At 41.2% G+C, this 20,571-nt stretch overlaps 2 protein-coding genes across 3 annotated transcripts in view; one reads left to right on the plus strand and one right to left on the minus strand.

Annotated features, from left to right (window-relative positions):
• Positions 1-18: 18 nt before the first annotated feature.
• LARP6 (La ribonucleoprotein 6, translational regulator) lies at positions 19-7,431 on the minus strand. Its single transcript, XM_066196198.1, has 3 exons — positions 7,149-7,431; positions 3,080-3,272; positions 19-2,002 (listed from the first exon to the last, which is right to left on the minus strand). The coding sequence occupies exons 1-3, from the start codon at positions 7,346-7,348 to the stop codon at positions 932-934; spliced, it is 1,464 nt and encodes a 487-aa protein (XP_066052295.1). The 5' UTR covers positions 7,349-7,431; the 3' UTR covers positions 19-931.
• A 2,583-nt stretch (positions 7,432-10,014) lies between these two features.
• The window catches only part of LRRC49 (leucine rich repeat containing 49), a 40,567-nt gene continuing 30,010 nt past the window's right edge, over positions 10,015-20,571 (plus strand). Inside the window, exons 1-7 of one of the 2 annotated variants that reach the window (XM_066196151.1) lie at positions 10,015-10,229; positions 10,666-10,728; positions 11,266-11,353; positions 13,570-13,669; positions 14,221-14,424; positions 15,757-15,823; positions 19,702-19,845. In XM_066196151.1, the coding sequence (XP_066052248.1) occupies positions 10,176-10,229; positions 10,666-10,728; positions 11,266-11,353; positions 13,570-13,669; positions 14,221-14,424; positions 15,757-15,823; positions 19,702-19,845 (720 nt within the window). In that variant the 5' untranslated portion in view covers positions 10,015-10,175. The remainder of the gene's footprint in view (positions 10,230-10,665; positions 10,729-11,265; positions 11,354-13,569; positions 13,670-14,220; positions 14,425-15,756; positions 15,824-19,701; positions 19,846-20,571) is intronic. The other variant, XM_066196150.1, reaches the window with a different exon arrangement.

Consider the following 20,571-nt stretch of genomic DNA (forward strand, 5'->3'; position numbering starts at 1 on the left):
AAGTAAACAAAATAGATCTAGAGTTAATATTTTTATTTCCATCTGATTATACAAGAGAACACTTACAGAGCAGTCTCCAGTGCTCAGAGTCTTTACTCAGGGAAATGCACACTGGTCCTGTTGAACAATACTGCTTTGCTGATGTTTGTGAGAGCAGCTGCTCACTGTGGCATTGGTTTCTCAGTTCCTTCTGAGGCAAACACAGGAAGTCTTCAAAACCTCAGCCCCTTATGATGAGACTGGTAACATTCCGTAGCTTTTCATAATACAACCGCTAAACTGTAAGTACACACTGTTCCTCAGGATCCCAGCTTGGCAAATAATGTACTTACATCAATGATTTATATGCCTGCTTGGATATTTAGGTGTTTCAAAATAATACATTAAAAAGAATAGATGCAGGTAAGGGCCCTGCATTAGCTAAGTGATTCAGCTGATTAAAAGGCTGGCACGTCCCTCCTGTGAGGCCTAGAGAGAGGGCACTGGTTAGATTGGAGTGGAGAGGGCTCTGGGGGAGGATCTCATCAAGGTTTTTAAATATCTGATGAGAAGAAGTGGAGAAGATGGAGCCAGGCACTTCTCAGCAATACCCAGTAACAGGAAAAGGGCACAGACTGGTTCTGTGTGGGTGGTTGAACATGGGAACACATCCCCCAGACAGGCTGGGGAGTCTGTCCTTGCAGATACTCAAACCTAGCAGTGACCTGTAGCTTCAGCAAAGGAGGTGGACTGGGCAATCTCCAGAGATGCCTTCCAGCCTCATCTGTTCTGTGAAGAAAATATACAAATATACAAATGATAAAGTCTCTATATAAATACAAAAGCTTTCAAAATTAAATACTGACTTAACTGAGTCACTCAAGCAACAATTTTTCACCAGGCTTGGTCACCAGCAGTTGGCTGACTTGTGAAACTGTTTTTAAAGCATAGTCTATTCACCCTTCATAGCCTTCCTTCTTTCACAGCCATTGTGGAATCCTTTGGTGCCATCAGGACCTTTAGGCAGCCGCAGCACCCCTACAGGGAGACCGTCTGCATTTTGTATTTTCCGAACCAACATGGGACTGCTGACAGGACTCTTCTCTTGTGTCAGAGTTTGGGCTTTTCTTCTCTGCACCCAGGGGCTCCCAGAAGGAGTGATGCTGCTGTCTGAGGAATAATCAGTGTATTTCCTTGGAATTTCAGGGCTAGTGCTTGGGTTAGGCTTGCTGTCTTCAGCCAGCGGAGATTTTTTGGTTACTTTTCTTAGTGAAGAGGGACTGTTCCAAGGACTTGATCTGGGTGACATATTAGGACTCAAATGGTTGTTTGGGTAGATGACGGGGCTCAAATTACTGGTCGTATTTGTTGTGGTACGTTTGCGTCCTGACAGCGGTGACGTAGGATTGCTCTCTGGGTCAGAAGAGCTGTTTGCTGAAGATTCGTCACCAGCAAACTGAAGCTCCTCAACTCTCTTGTTAAGAGATCGAGTCTTCTTAAGGCTCTTGCTGGTATCTTCATCACGGTTCTTGTCTTTGGGAACTTTTTTCTTTGGTGGTTTCATGCCTATTAGGACAACTTTCATGCCAGTCTCTTTGTTTTCAGCACACATGAAATCATGAGCACGTACAGCAGCTTCTATTTCCTCGAATTCTATAATTGCACATTCTTGAGTTCCCAGCTGACTGTACCGATTGCTGACCCTCCTGATATCAGGTGGGAGATCCTTGCCAGGCTTGAGAATACGAACTGATGAAATTACACCAAAAGTTACAAAGGCTTTGAGGAGATGCTCCATTATCCTTTCTTGCATGCATCCGTTTTCTTCTTTGTTAAGGGCCTGCAGCTCAGAAATCATGTGGATATCATACACCAGTAGCATCCTGGTAGGGACATTTTCACTTGGAAACACTGGAACTGGAGTATTTCTTCGAACCTTTTTGTTATCCTCATTGAGCTCCAGAGTGTTCGAGTACTTCAGTGCATAGGCTGTGGTTCTCCAGTCACGGGTAAGGTGTTTCACCTTCAGGGCAGACACAGGTTAAACACGACAACTGAGCAAACCCAATCAAACTAATCACTGAATTTTAAGGCAGATGCAGACTTCAGTCTACAAACAGAACCCTGAATTTAAGTTTCATGGAGCAGATTCAGTGAGAAAGTAAAGTTTTCATGCTATAATGGGCAACAGTGAGGTCCTCTAAAGCTCATGCCCTGCTGAATCCAATGAAAACAGGAACTGGCACTAAAGCTCAAACTGGAAGTCATTACTACATCTGAAAGCCTGCTCAAGTAGTGCTTGGTCATTCCACATCTAGGCCTGAACCATGAACAAAATCCATGTTGCAGGGAGGTTACATTTGCCAAACAAGAAGTTTTAAGTTTAAGTCTTCATTGTATTGAACTGATCTTTCCTCCCTCAAAAATCTCAGTCTAAAAAACACTCCAAACTTTTCCATTTTCATTAAATGTTTATAAAGAGTTTATCTGTTACCAGTATAATCTGTTTAAAGTGGTCTGAAGAAATTGAGAGTGCCCTAACTTCTGGACAGAACAACTCTGCAAAATGATGAGATTTAGAATCTTGAACAAGTGTTTCTAGTGTAATTCTAAAAATCAGTTACGTACAGGTTTACACAGGTCTTTCTAATGTAAGGAGGGAAAAAAAAAAAAAGAATAAAACTCACTTCAAGTTTGAGGGATTTTTGTTTCCAGATACTTTATACTACTCTTCATTTTTGGTTCTCCATCCAAAAGTCAGATTCACTGTCACTTCTCAGAGACAGGAGTGTAACTTTATCAGGACTGCCCAGCTGTTCATCAGTAGTTGCCATGGAACTTAATTTCATCTAATGTCCTTCTCTCTCCAAGAATGATAATTTAAAAGCATACAGGCTTTTAAGCAAATGATTTCCCTAGCCAATCATCAACAAGCTTTGCAGTTAAAGTTCTGGATGAGTACAAACCTAACCATCCTAACAAAACCAGGCAGATAAAGACTATAAAGTTGCCTGTATAAAATGTTACTTTAATCTCTTCTACTGTTTTTAGATTCATCAGGCTTGCATGAGACCCTTCAAGTCTTAAAAAGTTAGCTTACCTTCTTAAATGAAGTGAGGAGTTTAACACTGACATAGCCCATCTTATTTCTTCTCACGTGCTTCAGAAGGAAGGCATCTTTCTCAAGGTTCTCATCTGAGAAGTAATATTCAATCTGTGCTATTAGCTTCTGGATCAGGTCATTTTCTGGTGGTTTCCAGTTCTGGTCAGAATCATCATCGTTTTCCCCACCACTGGAAAACAGTTAAATCATTTTATCAATAGATCTTCATCTTCTATTAGTGGATTCAAATAGCCTTTCAAAATGAAAGGGCATGACCATCATGCTGGTTCCAACTGATTTTAGATGTGGGCACTGGACAGGTATCACCCACCCAGCTGAGCCAGCAGGCTAGCTTAGAGGATGAAGCTTTCCAGTCAGCATGAGGAGTCAAGTTCTTGAGCTCATTCCAAAAGCTGATCTCAGTGCGGAACAATGAGACATCTACACTAATGCCTTGAAAGCATTGCCAACTCAAATCCTCCACCAAAACATGAAAGGAAGGTCCACTGGCACTTGGTACTATACAGAGTTCCTCCAGTGACAGTGCTGTATTTTTCAGTACGAAGCTATTAAACATAGGCCTGACCTTTATGTGCTTCGTGTGTAGTGTCACATACCAGGGAATGAATATTCCAACTTGATGCAGTTGTGGTTTCTTAAGTCTCTTCACTGCAAGGATGTAGGAGCTGATATCCAGGAACTAAGAAGGATTGACAGGACTGTTGCACATTTTACAGGTCACTTCCAGAGTGACAGAGTAACAAACCCAGCAGTTTACCACAGGGCGCTAAACCTGCCAGCTCATGTACCTCAGGAACAGGTTTATATGCACACGTGCTGGTTCCTAAGAAGTCACTTTCATTTCTTCTCTTTACCTCCCGTCATATTGTCAGGGTACCTGGGCAAAATGGAGCACTGTTCAGCATCCTATTCCTCAAAAAATACTGCAGCCATGGATTCAAGGTAAACGTCTTGCCACATGCAGTTACAGCAACATGTTTGTTGCTGAAACATAAATTTCTATTGATAATTTTTTCAAGCTGTTAGTGGTCTAGTTTTGTTGTGGGGTCATCATGAAAGTTTCTGTTGAAAAAATAAAATCATCCACTAAGTATCCCATAAATCATTTATTAGTTTGGTCTCCCAGATAAGTTAGCAAAAAAAGAAAGAGCCATGCATTTCCCCAAAATTGTCTCAAGTGGCTTTGCAGGCTTTGAAATCCTTAAGAAAAGGAGCAGGCATCACACTGGGGTGCAGTGAGGCCCATCTGGCAGGGAGGATGCAGCCTGCTGGATTCCCTGCCCTGCACAGTTCTGTCCAGGGGTGATGGAGGCAGTGACCGCAGTGCTGCGGCTGTGCTGCTCTCTGCAGAGAGTGCTTGGCTCACTGGGCTCTGCACAAGGACTGTGCCTGCTGCTGGGACAGCTTACAGCACTTCTCTGGGACCTGGCTTTTGGAAGCTTACAGTACATTTAGTTGTTGTTATGGTTCTTCTGTTGTAGGGCAACATATCAGATATATGTGGATATCACTTGCACAATGCAAGAAGTCTCCCTGTTAAAAATCTCCCTAGCCTTTAATAGGGTACGGCTCAAAGGAATGACAAGAATGAGACAGCAAGACAAAGAATTTGTTATTTGGCAAAGCTGGAAGTGGAGGATAATAGATGAAGTAAGGAGTGGGGTAAAAAATATCTAATGCCCAGCTGTGGGTGCTGGTTTCAGAGGGAAGCAAAAACCAATTGTGTTTTTCATTCATGATAATCCCTTCCCACTACTTCATTTACTACTGATTCAGAATTAGTCTGGGTACAGAAGCTTGGAACACTTCAGCCTTTTTACAAATCCACACTCTGCTAGGGAAAGCTTGCCTTTAGTTCAGGATTGATCTTACATTTGTTTTAGGGGTTTATTAGCGCAGATATTTGCAGGTGTTTGTTTAGAGACAAAAAGGGGTGTTGTGCTTTGGAAAACAACAAAAATTAATCACATGTTTGCAGAGATTGGCACCATCTCTATCTGCAGTGTTAACACACTGAACCAGGGTGAAACAGGCCTCATTTCACCTCTCAAATGTTGGTCAGAGTTTGACCTGGACACAATTTCTCTGTTTGCAGATGAGTCAGCTTTTACAAAATCTTATAGGCTCTTAAAACAGCCCTCACTAAATGTTGTATGGAAATAGCACCTACCTACAATAAATGCAGAAATTTGTAAGTAGCTCCATATTAATTTGTGATGATGATCAACTGGTAGCGACTCTGGGGTATCAACTGTATTATAAAAGTAGTTGATAAATAATTTCAGTCAACTTTGACAAAGAACCAAACCCTAGTAGTTATTCACAACTTTATTTTTTTATTTGGAGCTTTGTGATGATGTGCTTGTAAAACAGAATGAAAAACAATCTTTTAACATGGTGACTCATCTGGCCATTAGTCACACAAGAAACTAAACATATCTACAGAGAGAGCAGATTTGGAATTTTAAATATCAAGATTCACAAATATTATATTAAATTGTTTGGATAGCATCTAACCTTCTGAAAATTTTTAGCTGAGTCTCCAAATGAATAAAGGATTGCATTAATAAGCACCGTGTGGCAATCTAATTTATAAGTTCCAAGAGTACAATCACTCAGGGGCAGTCCACGTTTTCAAAAAAGTGAATACATTACTGGGTGCCTACTGATGGCAAGTTGTCTGAAGGCTTCAACTGGAGAGTGAGATGGCTCATTCCCAACAGTTTTAGATCATCCCAAATAATTTTCCAAATGTTTGTAAATAATTTTCTCTCAGATGCTGCATTCCCAAAACCTAAATCCTTAGGTAAGGTTCTCTGTAAATGGCAGAAGCATGTGTAAACTCCATTCACCTACTTTTGATGCAGAGTCTTTAGGGTTCTCTCCATGGCAATACCTCTGGCCTTTCCTGGATCAAGAAGAGGCCATTTACAAAAAGGCAACCTCCACAAGAACTGAATATACCCCAACACATTTCTGAAGACAGCACCTACTGCAGAGGATTAAATAAGTGACATTTAAGAGTAGCTATTGTCTTTCAAAGCTTGAAAAAATAAGGTGGTTTTTTTTCTAGTCTAGTCCAGGGCTAGAAGCTCTTCACAAGTAATACTATCATAGATAACAAATGTAAATAAAATCCTGATTTTAAGAAATCAGTCATTGGAATGCAATACTGTAGGCTGCTGTACATATTTATAAAAATACAGCAGTCACATATGATAGTGGGATAACTAAGCTGACTCAGTTTAAAAACTCTAACTGTGCCTAGCTATGTTCAACTCCTGTTTCTGTAGTCCATAGTTGACAATTTTGGCAGCTACAGAAAATTTCTCACTCCTCTACTACCCCTCTGTAATTTAAAATAATACATTGCAGTTCATTTTGAGTCAATGCAAGGTATGAAGTTAGAAAATCAATTAGAAACAATAAATGTTCAAACAGAATACTGGATTTCTTGCTACTGTTCCTAAATCTTTATGAGACAGTTTATGACTCCATCTGCAGCTTTAGTACAAACCACAGGACGAACTACAACTAGTAGAGCTTCCTCTCTCTGCAGTTTGCTGGCACAAAAATCCTGGATGTTCCTTTTACAAGTAAGAGATTCTGGTAAGGATAAAAACTATCTCAGGCCAAGCCAAAATGGGCAAAAAGAGGAAAAAAACCCAAAACATCAAACCGCAAAACAAAACTCCAAAACACAGCTCCAACTAAGCCCCAAAATCTTTCTGTAAAACGCAGCGAATTGGAAATGTCGGAGGCATCACAGCCCTGCGCTTCTCGCCGTGGGGGAGCCGCGGGCCCGGCGGTCCCGTCGGGGGCGGGTGGGACCCAGCCCGGGCGGAGCCATCGGTGCTGCGGGCAGCTCCCCCCCGGCCTCCGGGTGTCCCTGCCGGAGCCTTTCCAGCGTCTCCCACCCGCCCCTCGGCGTTGCATCAGCCGGGCCCGCTCCGCTCCGGGGGTGTCGGCGGCGGCCCCGCCGCTCTCCCCGCACAGCCCCGCCCGCACCGCGGCCCCGCCGCCGGACCCCTGCCCGGGGGCTCACCTGGAGCGCCCGCACCGCCCCGAGTCCTCCTCGCTGCAGCTGGGGCACGGCGCTCCGCCGCCCCCCTCCTCTTCCTCGTCCTCCTCGTCCTCCTCGGCGGCCGCCTGGACGGCCACTCGGATCTGCACGGGGCCGCTCCCCGCCGGCAGCTCGGGCCCGGCGGGCGCGGCCCCGGGCTCGGCCGGCTGCGGCTGGGCCATGGCGCTCCCCGGCCGGGCTCAGCCCGCCGCGACACCAGCGATGCCCCGGGTTGCGACAGCCGCCCGGCCGCCTCCCCTCCTGTCCCCCCCTGTCCCCTCCCGCTGGGGCGGCGCTCCCAGCTCCACTCCCCCGGCGCGCCCGCACGGCAGCGGGAGGGTCCGACCCTCCTCCAGCCATGCCGCCCCCGGGCCGGCCGGGCAGCTGGGGAGCGCTTCTCCTTGACGGCTGAACAGAGACTGCTTTTGTTGCATCAGAAAACAACGGGCTCCTCACCGGAGAGCAGCGTCTCTGCTTCTCTTCTCCTGGTACAGCCTTGGCGCTCCGCCGCTGCTCCCTGACCAGAGCGTTGCGTTTTGTCAAAGTCAGAAAGGTTTCGCTGGGGTAAGTGTGGCTTAAATGCCGAGGGTGAGATTTGGAAATAAGATACACGAGTGAACAAGGACATGACTGGATACGTGTGGGTTTTGCAGAGGAGTCTCCTCTGTAGTTCTGCATGGTACTTAAACAGAATAAAAACATTCCCCCTTGAGAGCTAATTAAAATAGAGGCCCTTCTTCTGAAACACTTAGGCAGTGATTTTTTTAAAGACTATTGCACTATATTTCAGTGGAGTGTTTCAGCTACTAAAGTGAAATTAACTTTTTTGTGCTATATATTAGAATCAAAAGCTTTTCAATTTGCCGCATAAATACTCATTCTTTACCTAAGGAAGATCTTTTTTTTTCAATACTGTCTGTACCCAAACTGCTAAATGATCTTTAAGTCACAGCTTGATCTGTGGCATCCTTGTTTATGTCTGCATTGCTTCAATATTTTCTTCTTAAAAATTTGCACGGACAAAAAGGGAGACTGCACTCAGGGCCAGTTCTTCTCATCACTGTGGCAAACAGTCCTCATGAGTCAGGTTTGCTGGCATGGACACACTCTGAGACTGCCCTGCCTCAGGATGCGGCTGATTTTTAAATGTGCCTTAAGCCATAAAATATTTTGTTTATGAAATATGCTTACAAGCATCACTAACCAAATCGCTAGTTCTCTGCTAATGGAACATTCTGTAATATGTCTTGGGTAAAGCATCACTTTGCTGTTTACTTCAGTGGACGCAGAAATGCAAACACAAATTACACATTCTAGGCACGAATATGGACAGGGACTGTGGGTCAGATTTTGTATGAGTTCGTGGAAGTTGTTTGCCTCCCTGGGCACAAACAAGGTCAGGAGTATGAACAAAGAACTAATTTGTGCTGCAGCTAAGCCAAATGATGTTTGAGAGGGACCTTTCAGTTTATCTGATGTATCTTTCTGTCAGGGTTAAGGGAACTTGATTTTATAGCGAAGGACACTAGATATATTTATTTGTTCTACCAGTGGTCACAGCACAGAGCTGGCATTAGGCCAGATGAAGACTGATGTGATTTCAATCACTGGGTAGATTAGATCTCCATTGAAATTACCAGACTAATGTTTTTTGGGTTTGTTGGGTTTTATTTTCCTTTTAATATAACAATGCTCTATAATGCTTAACTTCCAGTAGAGATAAAGCAGTATTTGTAACCATTGCAAAACTTTAAACTTAATGTATTAATGTAGGCAAGTCCCTTTGAGGGAAACTCATGGCTCACTGGTACCCAGTAGACATCATAAACCCGTGAACCTCAACTGCACAACCAAAATCTGCACAGATTTCTTATGGTCCATTTATTGTTGGTACAGCATTGTCTACGTATCATAAAAAAGCAATCAACCAACCAAAAAAAACCCCCCAAAACCCCACATATTTTGCATTTCTCACAAAATACGCTGTAATTACATTATTCTTCTGTCAACCTTTCAGCAGATGGAAACTAAAATGTCAATATAAGAAACGAAACCTGGAATATTTATTTGTTTGTGTGACCAGGTATTGGAGTAGGTTGCCCAGGGAGGTGTTTAAGAGCATCTGGATCTGCACTGGGTCATGTAGTTTTGTGGCTTAGGGGTTACAGTTGCAGTGCTGGGTTGGCATTTGGACTTGATGATCTTAAAGGTCTCTTCCGACCTTAATGGTTCCATGATTCTGACTGGGGTAGACACCATGAGGCAATTCTCAGCCCTTCTACGCACCTCAACAGCCACACCTAACCACTAATTTCTTGATGTGTGGATCTAAAAGCATCCACTACTGCACGAGTGGAGCTCCTGGGCTCCAGGAGCTGCTGCGGGATCAGCACCAGGAGCTCGCACGGGTTGATTGTCACCTCAGCGATTGTCACATTTTGTGACCAGCCTGTGCCCACAGAAGGCGACTTCCCGAGGCACAACAGAAAGCACCCAGTTTGTCGCCCTGTCACGGGTTTTCACACACAGCCACTTGCTTGTAGAATTCAGAAAAACACAATCATAATAGCGGCTTTTTGCCATGGGGCGGCGGGGTGAGGGTGACACCGGGCACAGCAGGACGACCACAGAGCGCTACGTCCCTCCGTCCCTCCGTCCGTCCGTCCGTCCGTCCCCGTCCCCGTCCCCGTCCATCCGTCCCCGTCCCCTCACGGTTTCCCGCCCCTCGGCGCCGCCCCAGACGGCGGGCGGGGCGGAAGCCGCGGTCGCCGCGGTAACGGCGGAGCCATTTCCGACAGGGCGGCGGCGGCGCGGGGCCGTGCGGGGCTGCGGGGTTGTTTGGGGCCGCGGAGCCCTCGGGGGCCGCTCGGGGCTGCGGGGCTCTGGGCGGCCGCCTGGGGCCGAGGGGCGGAGAGGAGCGGAGAGGAGCGGAGAGGAGCGGAGGAGCCGCGCGGAGCGAAGGGGCCGCGGGGAGCTGCGGGGCCGTGCGGGGCCGAGGGCCGGCGGGCCATGGTGCCCAGCAGAGGCCGCGCCGCCCGGGGCCCGCGGGCCGCGCCCGCAGCGGTAGGTGCTGCCGGGGCCGGGGCTGCCGGGCGGGTGGCAGCTCCCCGACATCATTTGTGCTGTGCTGGGAGCTGCGTGGGTGAGCCGTTTGCTTCAGTGCTCCTGTGAGACGCCTCGTCAAATAAATCAAAGACCAGGAACGCTTGTTTTCCTCATACTGACTTGTATCCCCACGATAGTCACGCCTTCAGTGTATTTTTAAAACCAAAGCCAGTGTGATTTTTGCAAACGGAAAATTTAGTGTTGCTTGGAGCTGTGATGTATTCTTCGTAATATTTTGCAAAATAGTTCCTTTCTTGGCAGATTTTGCTGTTGAAAATAGCTTTATTGTTCAAAAAGCACTTGTATTGACATGCAATATCAATATTGCAATCAACAATTGTATTGATATTTCTGAGAAATGTAGCATTTAATTTCATTTTCTTCCAATCTGCAGGTTAATAATTGTGGTCTCCAGCTGGTCATCCAGACCTCGTCAATACCAGAAAAAGCTAAACCAGTAATTATTACCTTTCCTTGGATAATTATATTAACTAATGTATTTGTATGTGATACAGACAAATTTGTGTGCTTTTAAATAGGAATTACCTTTTCAGTGCTCATATGTTGACTTACAATATCTCAATGTCTAATGTACCTGATAGTATTTTGTTCATTTATTTCATCCCATTCAAAACATATAGAATAAAAATGTGGGTTTGTACTATAGCATGCCATAAGCTTGATATATTTATATACTTATATGATTTCTTGATCTTCTATCTGTACATGTCTCCTGTAATTGCAGCATTGCTCACAGGGTGGGGTTTGTTTTTGTTTTTTTCATTTTGGTTTCCAACAGTGAAGCCTTTTAGTTGTAGTGTCTCAAAAGAATGAATACACCTTTTACTGGAGAAATTATTTCTTCTCGGTTTTTTTTCAAAGCGTTGTAGAAATTCCTAAGAGCTGCTGTTAGTACTAAGGTTGTGTTTGTCTGTGTAAAGACATTATTTGCATTTGAAAACTCTTAACATTTGTCTATAATAATGTGTTACAGTTTGAATTCAGGATAAATAAAGAACAGTCATCTTTCCACAATAGACTTCTGCAGCATGATCTGGAAAAAAACTACTCAGGAAGACAAGGTAATATTCAATGGGGTTTGCTTTGTTTGTCTTTGTATCTGTTTTATTATTTAAAAAGTAAAGATTGTATCATGAGTATAGAATGTAAGAGTGACAATGTTTCCTACTTGGCTACAGTAAGTCAATGTAATTACTGTTGCATTATGGCCTGAACCCACTATGCTACTGCCTGGCTTTTTTCATCCGTTTTATCCCCCGTCATATTTTGAAGAGCATATTTTGTTCTACCTACAAAGCCACAACCTATCAAGCGCCCTACTGTTCCCTCAATAGCCACACATTTTAATATATTTAGACAAAGTTAGTTTCTAATTTAGAACCAGGATATTAAGAGATAGTTTTTCTGTTGTGCTTGGGTGCTCTTGGCTTTGCAAAGCAAGATATTGGTGATATCACTGCTAACTGTGGTGAGGACTGGAAGAGACTTGAAACGTTTCTTGCCTTGTTGCTGCTCCTAGCCTGTGACTGGTGTGAATAGAAGATCAGTTTAGTTATCACTGCAACTCTTTTTTCATTCTGGTGAAAAATGAAGGCCAGCAGCCATTCAGAATGGGTTGACTTTTAGGGATGCTCTACAACTTAGGGAGTAAATGTAAGTCTGCAGTTTGATTTTGTTCCCTGCACAGGAGACCAAAGAGTGTTAAGTCCTTTGGTGTGTAATAAGCTGCTCTATATCCCAGTACCATCCAGTCTGACAGAATTTCCTGGTTTGACATTGAAGCAGAGTACAGGTTCTTTATCAGGACTTGGGGAGACTTTTATTCACACCCCTACAAAATCCAGAGCCTGACAAAACAGCCACGTTTTCAGTTCATATGCTTCAGGTACCTATGGAAACTTCTCATTAGTCTCTCTCTCCTTTACTGGGCACCTCACCAAAGATGTTTCCTAGTGCTCCCTTTGGGTGTTAAGAGAGATCAGAAGACCAATGTCAGGAAACCACTAGAAATCTTTTTCAGAAATATAATACAGGTATTTAAATGAGTGCTTTCAATAAACCTTTCTTTAATGAAAGAGCAGGAATAGGCACCTTTTACACGTCTTTTGGAGGATGACAGTAGAAAAAAAAGTCACTTTACTGCCATCCCGTCATGTTTCAGACTGATTTTTAAATGTCTGGTCTCATGTTTATTGGCTTAAAAACCTGTGACACAAGAATTTTGCAACAATTTTAATGGATTTTAATATTTATTGGTGGTTTTTTAACAGTTTTGATTTTGAAGGATGCGTAGAGGGTGTTGTTAGAGTAGGTATTGATAAAATTCAAGGGTAGCCCTGAAAAGATTCTGAATTGACTGACAAATTGTTTTACTCACACAGATACCTAATAATGTATTTCAGACAACAATGGACTCATTGCTATCATAGTAGTAAAACAGTGTCTTTTTTATTAAAGAATTGATGTTTTTCCTGGTAACAGATTTGATTTATTTGAAGAAAGAGGAAAAAAAAGGGCAAGCACACAGAAGTCAAGCCTATATTTTGCAGTAGGGTGCATGCACAATGATTTATATTTGACCAATATTTTTCAGTGGATCATTTTCCAAATAAGCCAAAGCTCACAGAACACATTTGTTGATTAATTTTGCAGGTATTTTTAGATGTCCTTCCTTTTTTCCTCTTGTATTAATGAAATGCATAAGGATGAATAGCTTTATAAATATATTTTCGGGGGCTGCCTGTTTCTTGATAATGGAGTGAAATACTGATGATCACTGGGTATTGTGTGCACTTACCTTTGAAAGACTTTGCATTTATTTGTGGCTCAGCGGGAGTGTTTCAATATTTTGGTGCTTTATTTTCTAGTGCTATCAACACCTATTTGACCTGTGTCTTTAAATTTATCTTAAGTTGGGTAATATCTTCTTTAAGTTTAGATACTGAAACTGTCAAACAATTTTACAATCTTATGTTAAAATATCATTGGGTGATTCTAACCAAAATAAAGGCATATACAAAATATTTGCTTACAACAAATTGTTGAAAAAAATCTCAAAGTAAAGACATGGATGTACTTTGGAAACAGGATGTAGAGGGGTATAGTCATAAATAATATCAGGAAAGAAAATTGATAAATCATAATACTGAATGGAGGCAAAAAGCACTTTCATGCTCTACTTTAGATAAGAAAGAAAATCTTGCTTTTATCACCTGTAGTTCACGACATGCATCTACAGAGAAGTAGTTCATATATTCTCTGTATGATTTTCCAATAGATAACACGAATTTTGGAAGCAGTTCATCAATAACATTTCCTGTATTGCAACGTTCTGCTGAAGAGAAAATTCTGAACTCAGATAGACTTACCCTGGAAAGGTGAGAGGGTGATAGAGTGCACGTGCCACAGCCTCAAGTCTGAAGTGACCAAAGTGACCAGTGCCCTACTGATGGCTGCAGTCAGTGGTGGGCTTGGGTTGTTGGGTTTTGTGTGTCTGTATTTTTGAGAGAACTGTGTCCCATGCAGAAATTCTCTGTGAGTGTCCTTGTGATGAATGTATCCATCCAGCAGTCATCTAAGGCAGGTGGATTTCTGATCTGAACAGGCTGTTCTTGTGATAGCTGAAGAAAAACTTAACAGATTGTGAGGCTGCATCTGTTGGAATTCAGTGTGGTCACAACACAAAGCTTCCATGTAGTTTCCATATAACAAGCAAATCTCTGAGAGGAGATGTTGTTTCTGTTTTCAGGCTAATTTTTTAATAGGTAGGAGTGTCTGCTTTATCTACAGAATTTAATTAGCAAACCTAATTAATGCTACCTTATCCAAGATAATATACTTTTCTCTGTGCAGTCAGAGTAGGTGAGCAGAAGGTAGATTACTGCTTCGTTACTTACTTGTACGTTCTGTTTTTTCTTTTTTCTTCCAGGCAAAAACTGACAGTGTGCCCAATTATTGACGGGGAAGATCACCTTCGTCTTCTGAATTTCCAGCATAACTTTATAACTCGTATCCAAAATATTTCTAATCTTCAACATCTTGTTTTCTTAGATTTATATGATAATCAAATTGAAGAGATAAGTGGGGTTTCAACTCTGAGATCCCTGAGAGTCCTTCTGTTGGGAAAGAACAGGTAAAAATAATAAAACCTAACTAAGGCACTATACTTCCTATAGTGTAACAACTGTGATTTCTCATTGTTTCTGTTACAGTTTTCAGTTTGTGATGTTGCTGTCATACCAGAGAGACCAGCCCTAAGATTAGCTAAGTGTCAGGGATTCCACTGAGTAAGCACACAGATTTTGTGTCGTGTTCTTCAAAACTTTGTTTCTTTGTAAATTTAAGCAACGTTTCCAAGGTACTTCACGTTTCCATCTAATCTTCTATTCTGACCAATTTTTAAGTATGTGTTCTTAGATTTGTGTGGCAAGTTGTGGAATGTCTTTTCAGATCAAATGTCGTATTCATTGATTATTTATAACCTATAAAAACTATTTCTGTCTGATATATTTGGCTGGGGAAAAATACCAGACAGATGAGTCATGGATTTTAATGCTTATTTATTGCTCCTAGTCCTGTAGCCTTTAATTTTAACAGTTTAATACATGTATCTGTGGAATTGCTCACACATCTAAAGGCTGCGCTCTGACTTTGTAAACTTCCCTCGTTTTCTTATACTCAGTAAAGTGAGAACTGGTGCCCAGATTTCAGTTATGTGCAGATTATAAAGAATGTACCTCCTAATTCAGCCTGTGCTCAAAACTGACAGGTTTCAATAGAGAGGTATATTAGTAGAGCTGGGAGCTTTTGTATTTAGAATCTCACCTGTAGAAATCAATTTTGTTTATAGTAAAATGTTGGGGTGTGGGCACTACAGTTTTGAAGTGCTTTGAGGAATTATTTTCCTTATCATAACCACCCTGAGTGCAGTTTACCTTAGAAATGTGGTGTTGAGGTAGTTAGGACTTGGCCTTCTCGTGAGTGCATGGTTACACATCAGACAGAGTTGTTACCAACTTGGTTTTGCCTTGATCTGTGTGTGATTTTTGATTACTCTCAAAGCAAATGCCTAATACGCGTTTAATGTCATCAGCCAGTAGAGGATGCTGTTGGGTGTATAATAGCCTGGGTCTGGAGTCTGACAAAATATGACAGGACAGAGAAGTTTTAAGACAATGAAGTTGTTGATTTTGGTTTCTAGTGGAGCAAGTATTTAATCCTTTTCTTTCTAGAAGAGCCACATAAATTCTGTTGCTATTGTTTTATTGACAGTCAGAAAGGAAGGTGATAGTCTTAAAGTCATGCTCATTTATCTATCAATTGTTTTTTCATGGTTTAAAATTTTGTTGTTTTTCTGTTACTCTTGTTAGTCAGTAAAAAAAAGGCTTAATTTTGTATTGGCTGGAAAATGAAACATACTTTTAATCTAATGCTAAAAATAATTGCCATAATTGCAATCTTGCAGAATAAAGAAGATCTCAAATCTGGAGAACCTAAAAAACCTGGATGTGTTAGATCTTCATGGAAATCAGGTACAGTACAATAACTTGATTGCTTATGTTTGTTGTGTAGACACCATATATTTGCTGTGTCTTTTACCAAAGTATTTTTTCGCGAAAGGGAGCTGGCGTCAAGTTTTGCAGTTCTTGAGGCCACAGAAGTCAGTAAGTTAATAAAAGGTGTCATGATGTTTATTTTGAATCCTTGTACCAGTCTCTTGTACTTTGTGTTGTACTTCAGGAAGGCTGCAGTGTTTAAAATGCTGAGTTAGCTGAGTATAATGGCACTCACACCTACACAAGAGTAACCTACCACAAGCAGTTGTGGTGTGGTTAAAGTAACACAGAACTGCTATAAAATTTTTAGGCCTGATTGATTGCTGTTTCTACTGTTGGTGGTCTGACAAAACCAGATGCCCTACATACATGTAAAAGAGAGGGAAAAAACAAGTTAGCACTGTAGGGACTTGTTGTTTTAAGTGATACAATAATTTTGTGGCTGCTTTGAATCCCATTAGTCAAACAATGTGCACATTGTACAGTGGCAGAGGCAGTCTAGGACCAGGTGATGGCATTGCCCTTGGAGTCTTGGCCATCTCCAAACATATTCATTCACAAGTGTTTGTTTGAACAACACAATCCTTTTTGTTTTTCTGCTGGAAATTGCAGGGGGGTTGTGTTTTTGATAAAAATACTTGCAGACTAATGATGCAGCTGTGGCGGCACACTTTCCCAACACAAATGGAGAAATCACTAATGAAAATGAAACACATTTTGCACAATTCTTACAAGTGATTGTGATGTAGATCTGACCTTTTCTTGTCTTCAAGTATCTGTATAACTCTCTTTACATTAGCTGCAACTGTACTAGGAGTTTGGGGCTGGTTGTTGCTGGATGACCTTCGTAATGATAGGCTTACTTTCATCCAGAGAATATAACAAAATACTCTGTGTCAGGAACTAATATTAAATCTTGGCGTTTAGTAAGTTATTTTGGTCTTCAAAATGTTTTCATCATAAATGTAGATGTGAAGGGCACAAATGTTTGGAAATGGAGTCGATTTCCTTTTTTGGTAGGTTTAGTGTATTTTTCACGTAAAGACCTAATAAAGACTATGAACTTATCTTCCATAAATAAATTATCTTTCTCTTCCTTTTTAGTTCACAGATAAGCAAGCTTTCCTGTTTAAATTCTTTTTCTGTCTTTGAGGAATTCAAAATTTAAAACACCAATCTGCCATCCACAGTATTAGTTATTTTTGAAGGCTTAATGAAGAAATGAAGGGAAGAAATGCTGTGTTTGGGACACACTTTAGTGGCCTAGTGCCTTGTTTTGAAGGCTGGGTTTTGTTGTCGTTAACTTACATAACACTGAATAGGGAAGCTCCTTTAACTCTTTAAATAATGGGATTTTTATTTTTGGCAGCCTTCTAGTCTGTCTTTAGAGGTACCTCTTCTACATTGTAAATTTCTGAAGAACAGACTTCAGCAACATAATTGGCTTTGAGAACTTCAGATATGGTTTCTCATGTTCAAGAATGTAGCAATTTAAACAACAGATCAGAGAATTGGAGCCAGACTTATCTCAGTGGTGTTCAGCAAAAGGACAATAATCATTGAGCATTGTTAGTAATGTGCAGTATCACTTACATATAACCAGTGATCCCAGGTGAACGCTGAACAATAAAATCCTCTGTACGGACTATAGACAAGGTATTGGAAATATACTAGATTAAAAATTATTAACACAGTAATATAGACTCATGGACTGGCATCATTCAGGGACTTTACATATGAATTTTATTCTAGAATGCTTTAAATATGAAATGTCATTGGAGTAATTTCCTGTGTTCTGTTTAATTCTGTGAATAATTTTTCTTTCCAGAAGTTCAAGACATAAGTAAAATTATACGGCTTGATTTTTTTTTTTGATGCATGAACTTTTTTTCATTCATCTCAGATTTTTTTTAAGATGCAACTTCCATTTGTGCAATTTAATTATTGATGGGTGATTATTTGGTGCATAACAACCTTTTTCTGAATTCTATTTCATAGTGAGATATTCAAAGATACAAGCAAATGAGAAAATAAATAGTGTTTTTGTTCAGTGTTTACAAGTAGACTTTGACTTGTGTACTACTTTCTTTTTGGTATTATGTAAGTATTATTTGAAGCATCCAAAAAAAAGTAATAAAAGCTTGTATTATTTGTTACCTAATAGTCCACAGGAAAAGCTGGTGTACCTTCATGTGTGCATGCGTAATGGAAACAGGCAATTCAGTAGAGCTGATCTGAAAGCTTAGCAAAGTGGTAAAGAGTAGCTCTATATGTTGCTGATGAAATCATTATCGTTGCAATAGTAGTGAAATACCAGGATTAATATTCTAGACTGTGACATTCTAGCCTGTAATTCTAGCTGGGCAGACATCAGCAGAGGTCTGTGCTCTTCATGCCAACTGTCTGCTCTTGGGGTTGCTCTTAAAAGTCTCTCTGTATAAATATGTTCTTTCAAATCATGGTATTTTCTGTTCCTCTTGCTGTAATATTTTTGTATAAAATACTCATAAGTGGATAGTTTAATTAGCAGTTGAATCAAAAGTTTAAGCACCTTAAATCAAAGATGTTACTTAATTTTGGTCTTGCTATCTACTTTTGTATGCTTTTTATTGACAAATTGCTGAAATGTTCAGCAGCATATTCCAGTGACAGACTTACATGTCCACATCTATGTGTATGGATATATGGAAATTACCAACCAAATGGGATGTTCCCCGACTGTTAAATAATGGCTCCCTTCCCTCTTCTGTGCCAGGAGCTGCTGGGCACTTTCTGCAGACTGGCATGGCCAGCCCTGCACCGGTGTGAAGCAGCGGGAGGCTCCATGTCTGTGACACCAGGCACTGTTTTACTGCTCTGCACCTTGGCACTGTGAGCCTCCTGGAGGAGGGATGGGGTGCCTGGGCACTGGGTGCTAAAGGAGGCTTACAGTGGTACAGAGATGCTGATTCTAACTGACAGGGAATGATACCTCTTGGTCGCTCTTTGCACTGCCAGAACCTTATGGCTGCTGAAGGAAAACCTGCTGTCTTCTTTCTGCACCCCAGCATGGGTTTCACTGAGAGTACCACAGGCACATCCCTTGTGCAGTGGCTGTCCTTCTTCTCCCTGTGTGCAAGTCAGGCATAAATTCTGCATAGGTGTTGGAGGACAGGTCCCACACTGCCATGAGGAATCATTATCTGGATGGAGAGCCTTGTGTGGATCACTGGGAAATATTAACAACAGGAAATGAACCTATACTGAATCATCAGAGCAATAATCAATGCCTCTGTAAAATACAGTAGTATTTCTAGAAATAAAAACTAAAATTAAGGATCATTAGCTATTATTGCTCCTTTTTTGCTTTTTTGTTTTGTCATTATCACCTGAGTCTTTAAAATAGGGTATTAAGTATAAAAACAAGCATCTGCCAGCTGCCTGTTTACTGTAGTTCTGTCTTTGTTAGGTTCCTCCCTTTTCTAATCCCAGAAAGATAACTGAGTGTCTTTGCAGACAAATTAAGGCTCAGCCATGCACAAAATTCCCCCATTTTGGCATACTATGATCCCATCAGTGTTGTCTTGGTTTTATGTCTTTGAGGTTGCTGCTACAGAGCAGCACAGCTGAAGTAACCTGGTTTCTCATGGGATAGAAGGAAATGCTGACTGAGTTTTACTGCAGGATGGCAAGAAAAATGTGGGTGAATACTTGTGCTGGACCTCTGAGTATCATGGTTTAGAGAAACCATTAGGCACATTATTGTATGAAGCTGATAGTTCGTGTATGCTTTTAGAAAACACATGTGCCACATATATATATTTATTTTATATCCATATAAAACACAGTGTACATGTTTATCATATTTCTGACAGATTGCTAAGATAGAAAACATCGGTCATTTAAGTGAACTGAGAGTGTTAAACCTTGCCAGAAACCTCCTCACTGTTGTAGAAAACCTGAATGGACTGGATTCCCTCACAGAGCTCAACCTCCGGCATAATCAAGTCTCTGCTATAGTAAGGAGAAAAACTCTTGTCCTTCTTTCTTTTTCATTTCCTTTTCTTTGTTTTTGACAAAATGCATGATAACTCTAACTTGTTTAAACCATATCAGTGTTTCAGATTTTTGACATCTTGTGTTTCCTTGTACCGTGTTGCTTATATTGTTCTGCTGCAATACTTAATTCTGTGACATAAAGGTGAAACAAACATGTATTTTTGGTGTTACTGGTAATATTTTCTTTAAATGTGATCAGGGAGACTGGACTTAGATGACCTTTAAAGGTCCCTTCCAACCCAAACTATGCTGTGATTCTATGATGACTTGTAGTGTTTCAAATCTGAAAGCTCATTGTGTTCCATGGGGAGTGGGGAAGAGATGTTGAAAAAGCTTTGTGGTTCTAATATGCAAATTTAGATACTCTTCTTCCATACAAGTTCATGTCCTAGAAACAAATCATCTCAATTTCTCTAGGTTAGCTAAGCCATAAGGCCATCTTAAATTTCAACTTAAAGCGTGTTGCTGGGGCAAATGCAGGGAAAACAGGTATTGATTGTAAGAGCAGAGTTTTCTTGTGGAACCTTTAACCCAGCATTTTAAGTCTTCATGTTCTAATAATTAAGATTTTCACTTTGCAATTTGAGTTGTAGTTCAGGCATGGCAAATGGATTATTCAAACAAGAGCTTTTTAAAATAAAACAGATTACTTAGATAGCTACCTTCTTCTGGCCTGCGTAATTCTT

This window comes from Chamaea fasciata, unplaced genomic scaffold (genome assembly GCF_029207755.1).
Source record: "Chamaea fasciata isolate MVZ Bird 193981 ecotype frontalis unplaced genomic scaffold, bChaFas1.0.hap1 SCAF_14, whole genome shotgun sequence".
NCBI lineage: Eukaryota > Metazoa > Chordata > Aves > Passeriformes > Sylviidae > Chamaea > Chamaea fasciata.

Excerpts from the sequence above, each read along its gene's own strand:
- LARP6 (XM_066196198.1), bottom strand. The coding sequence starts at position 7,348 with ATGGCCCAGCCGCAGCCGGCCGAGCCCGGGGCCGCGCCCGCCGGGCCC. Across the intron at positions 3,273-7,148 it reads GGGCGGTGCGGGCGCTCCAG|TGGTGGGGAAAACGATGATG; the intron begins GTGAGCCCCCGG and ends ACTGTTTTCCAG. Across the intron at positions 2,003-3,079 it reads TCCTCACTTCATTTAAGAAG|GTGAAACACCTTACCCGTGA; the intron begins GTAAGCTAACTT and ends TCTGCCCTGAAG.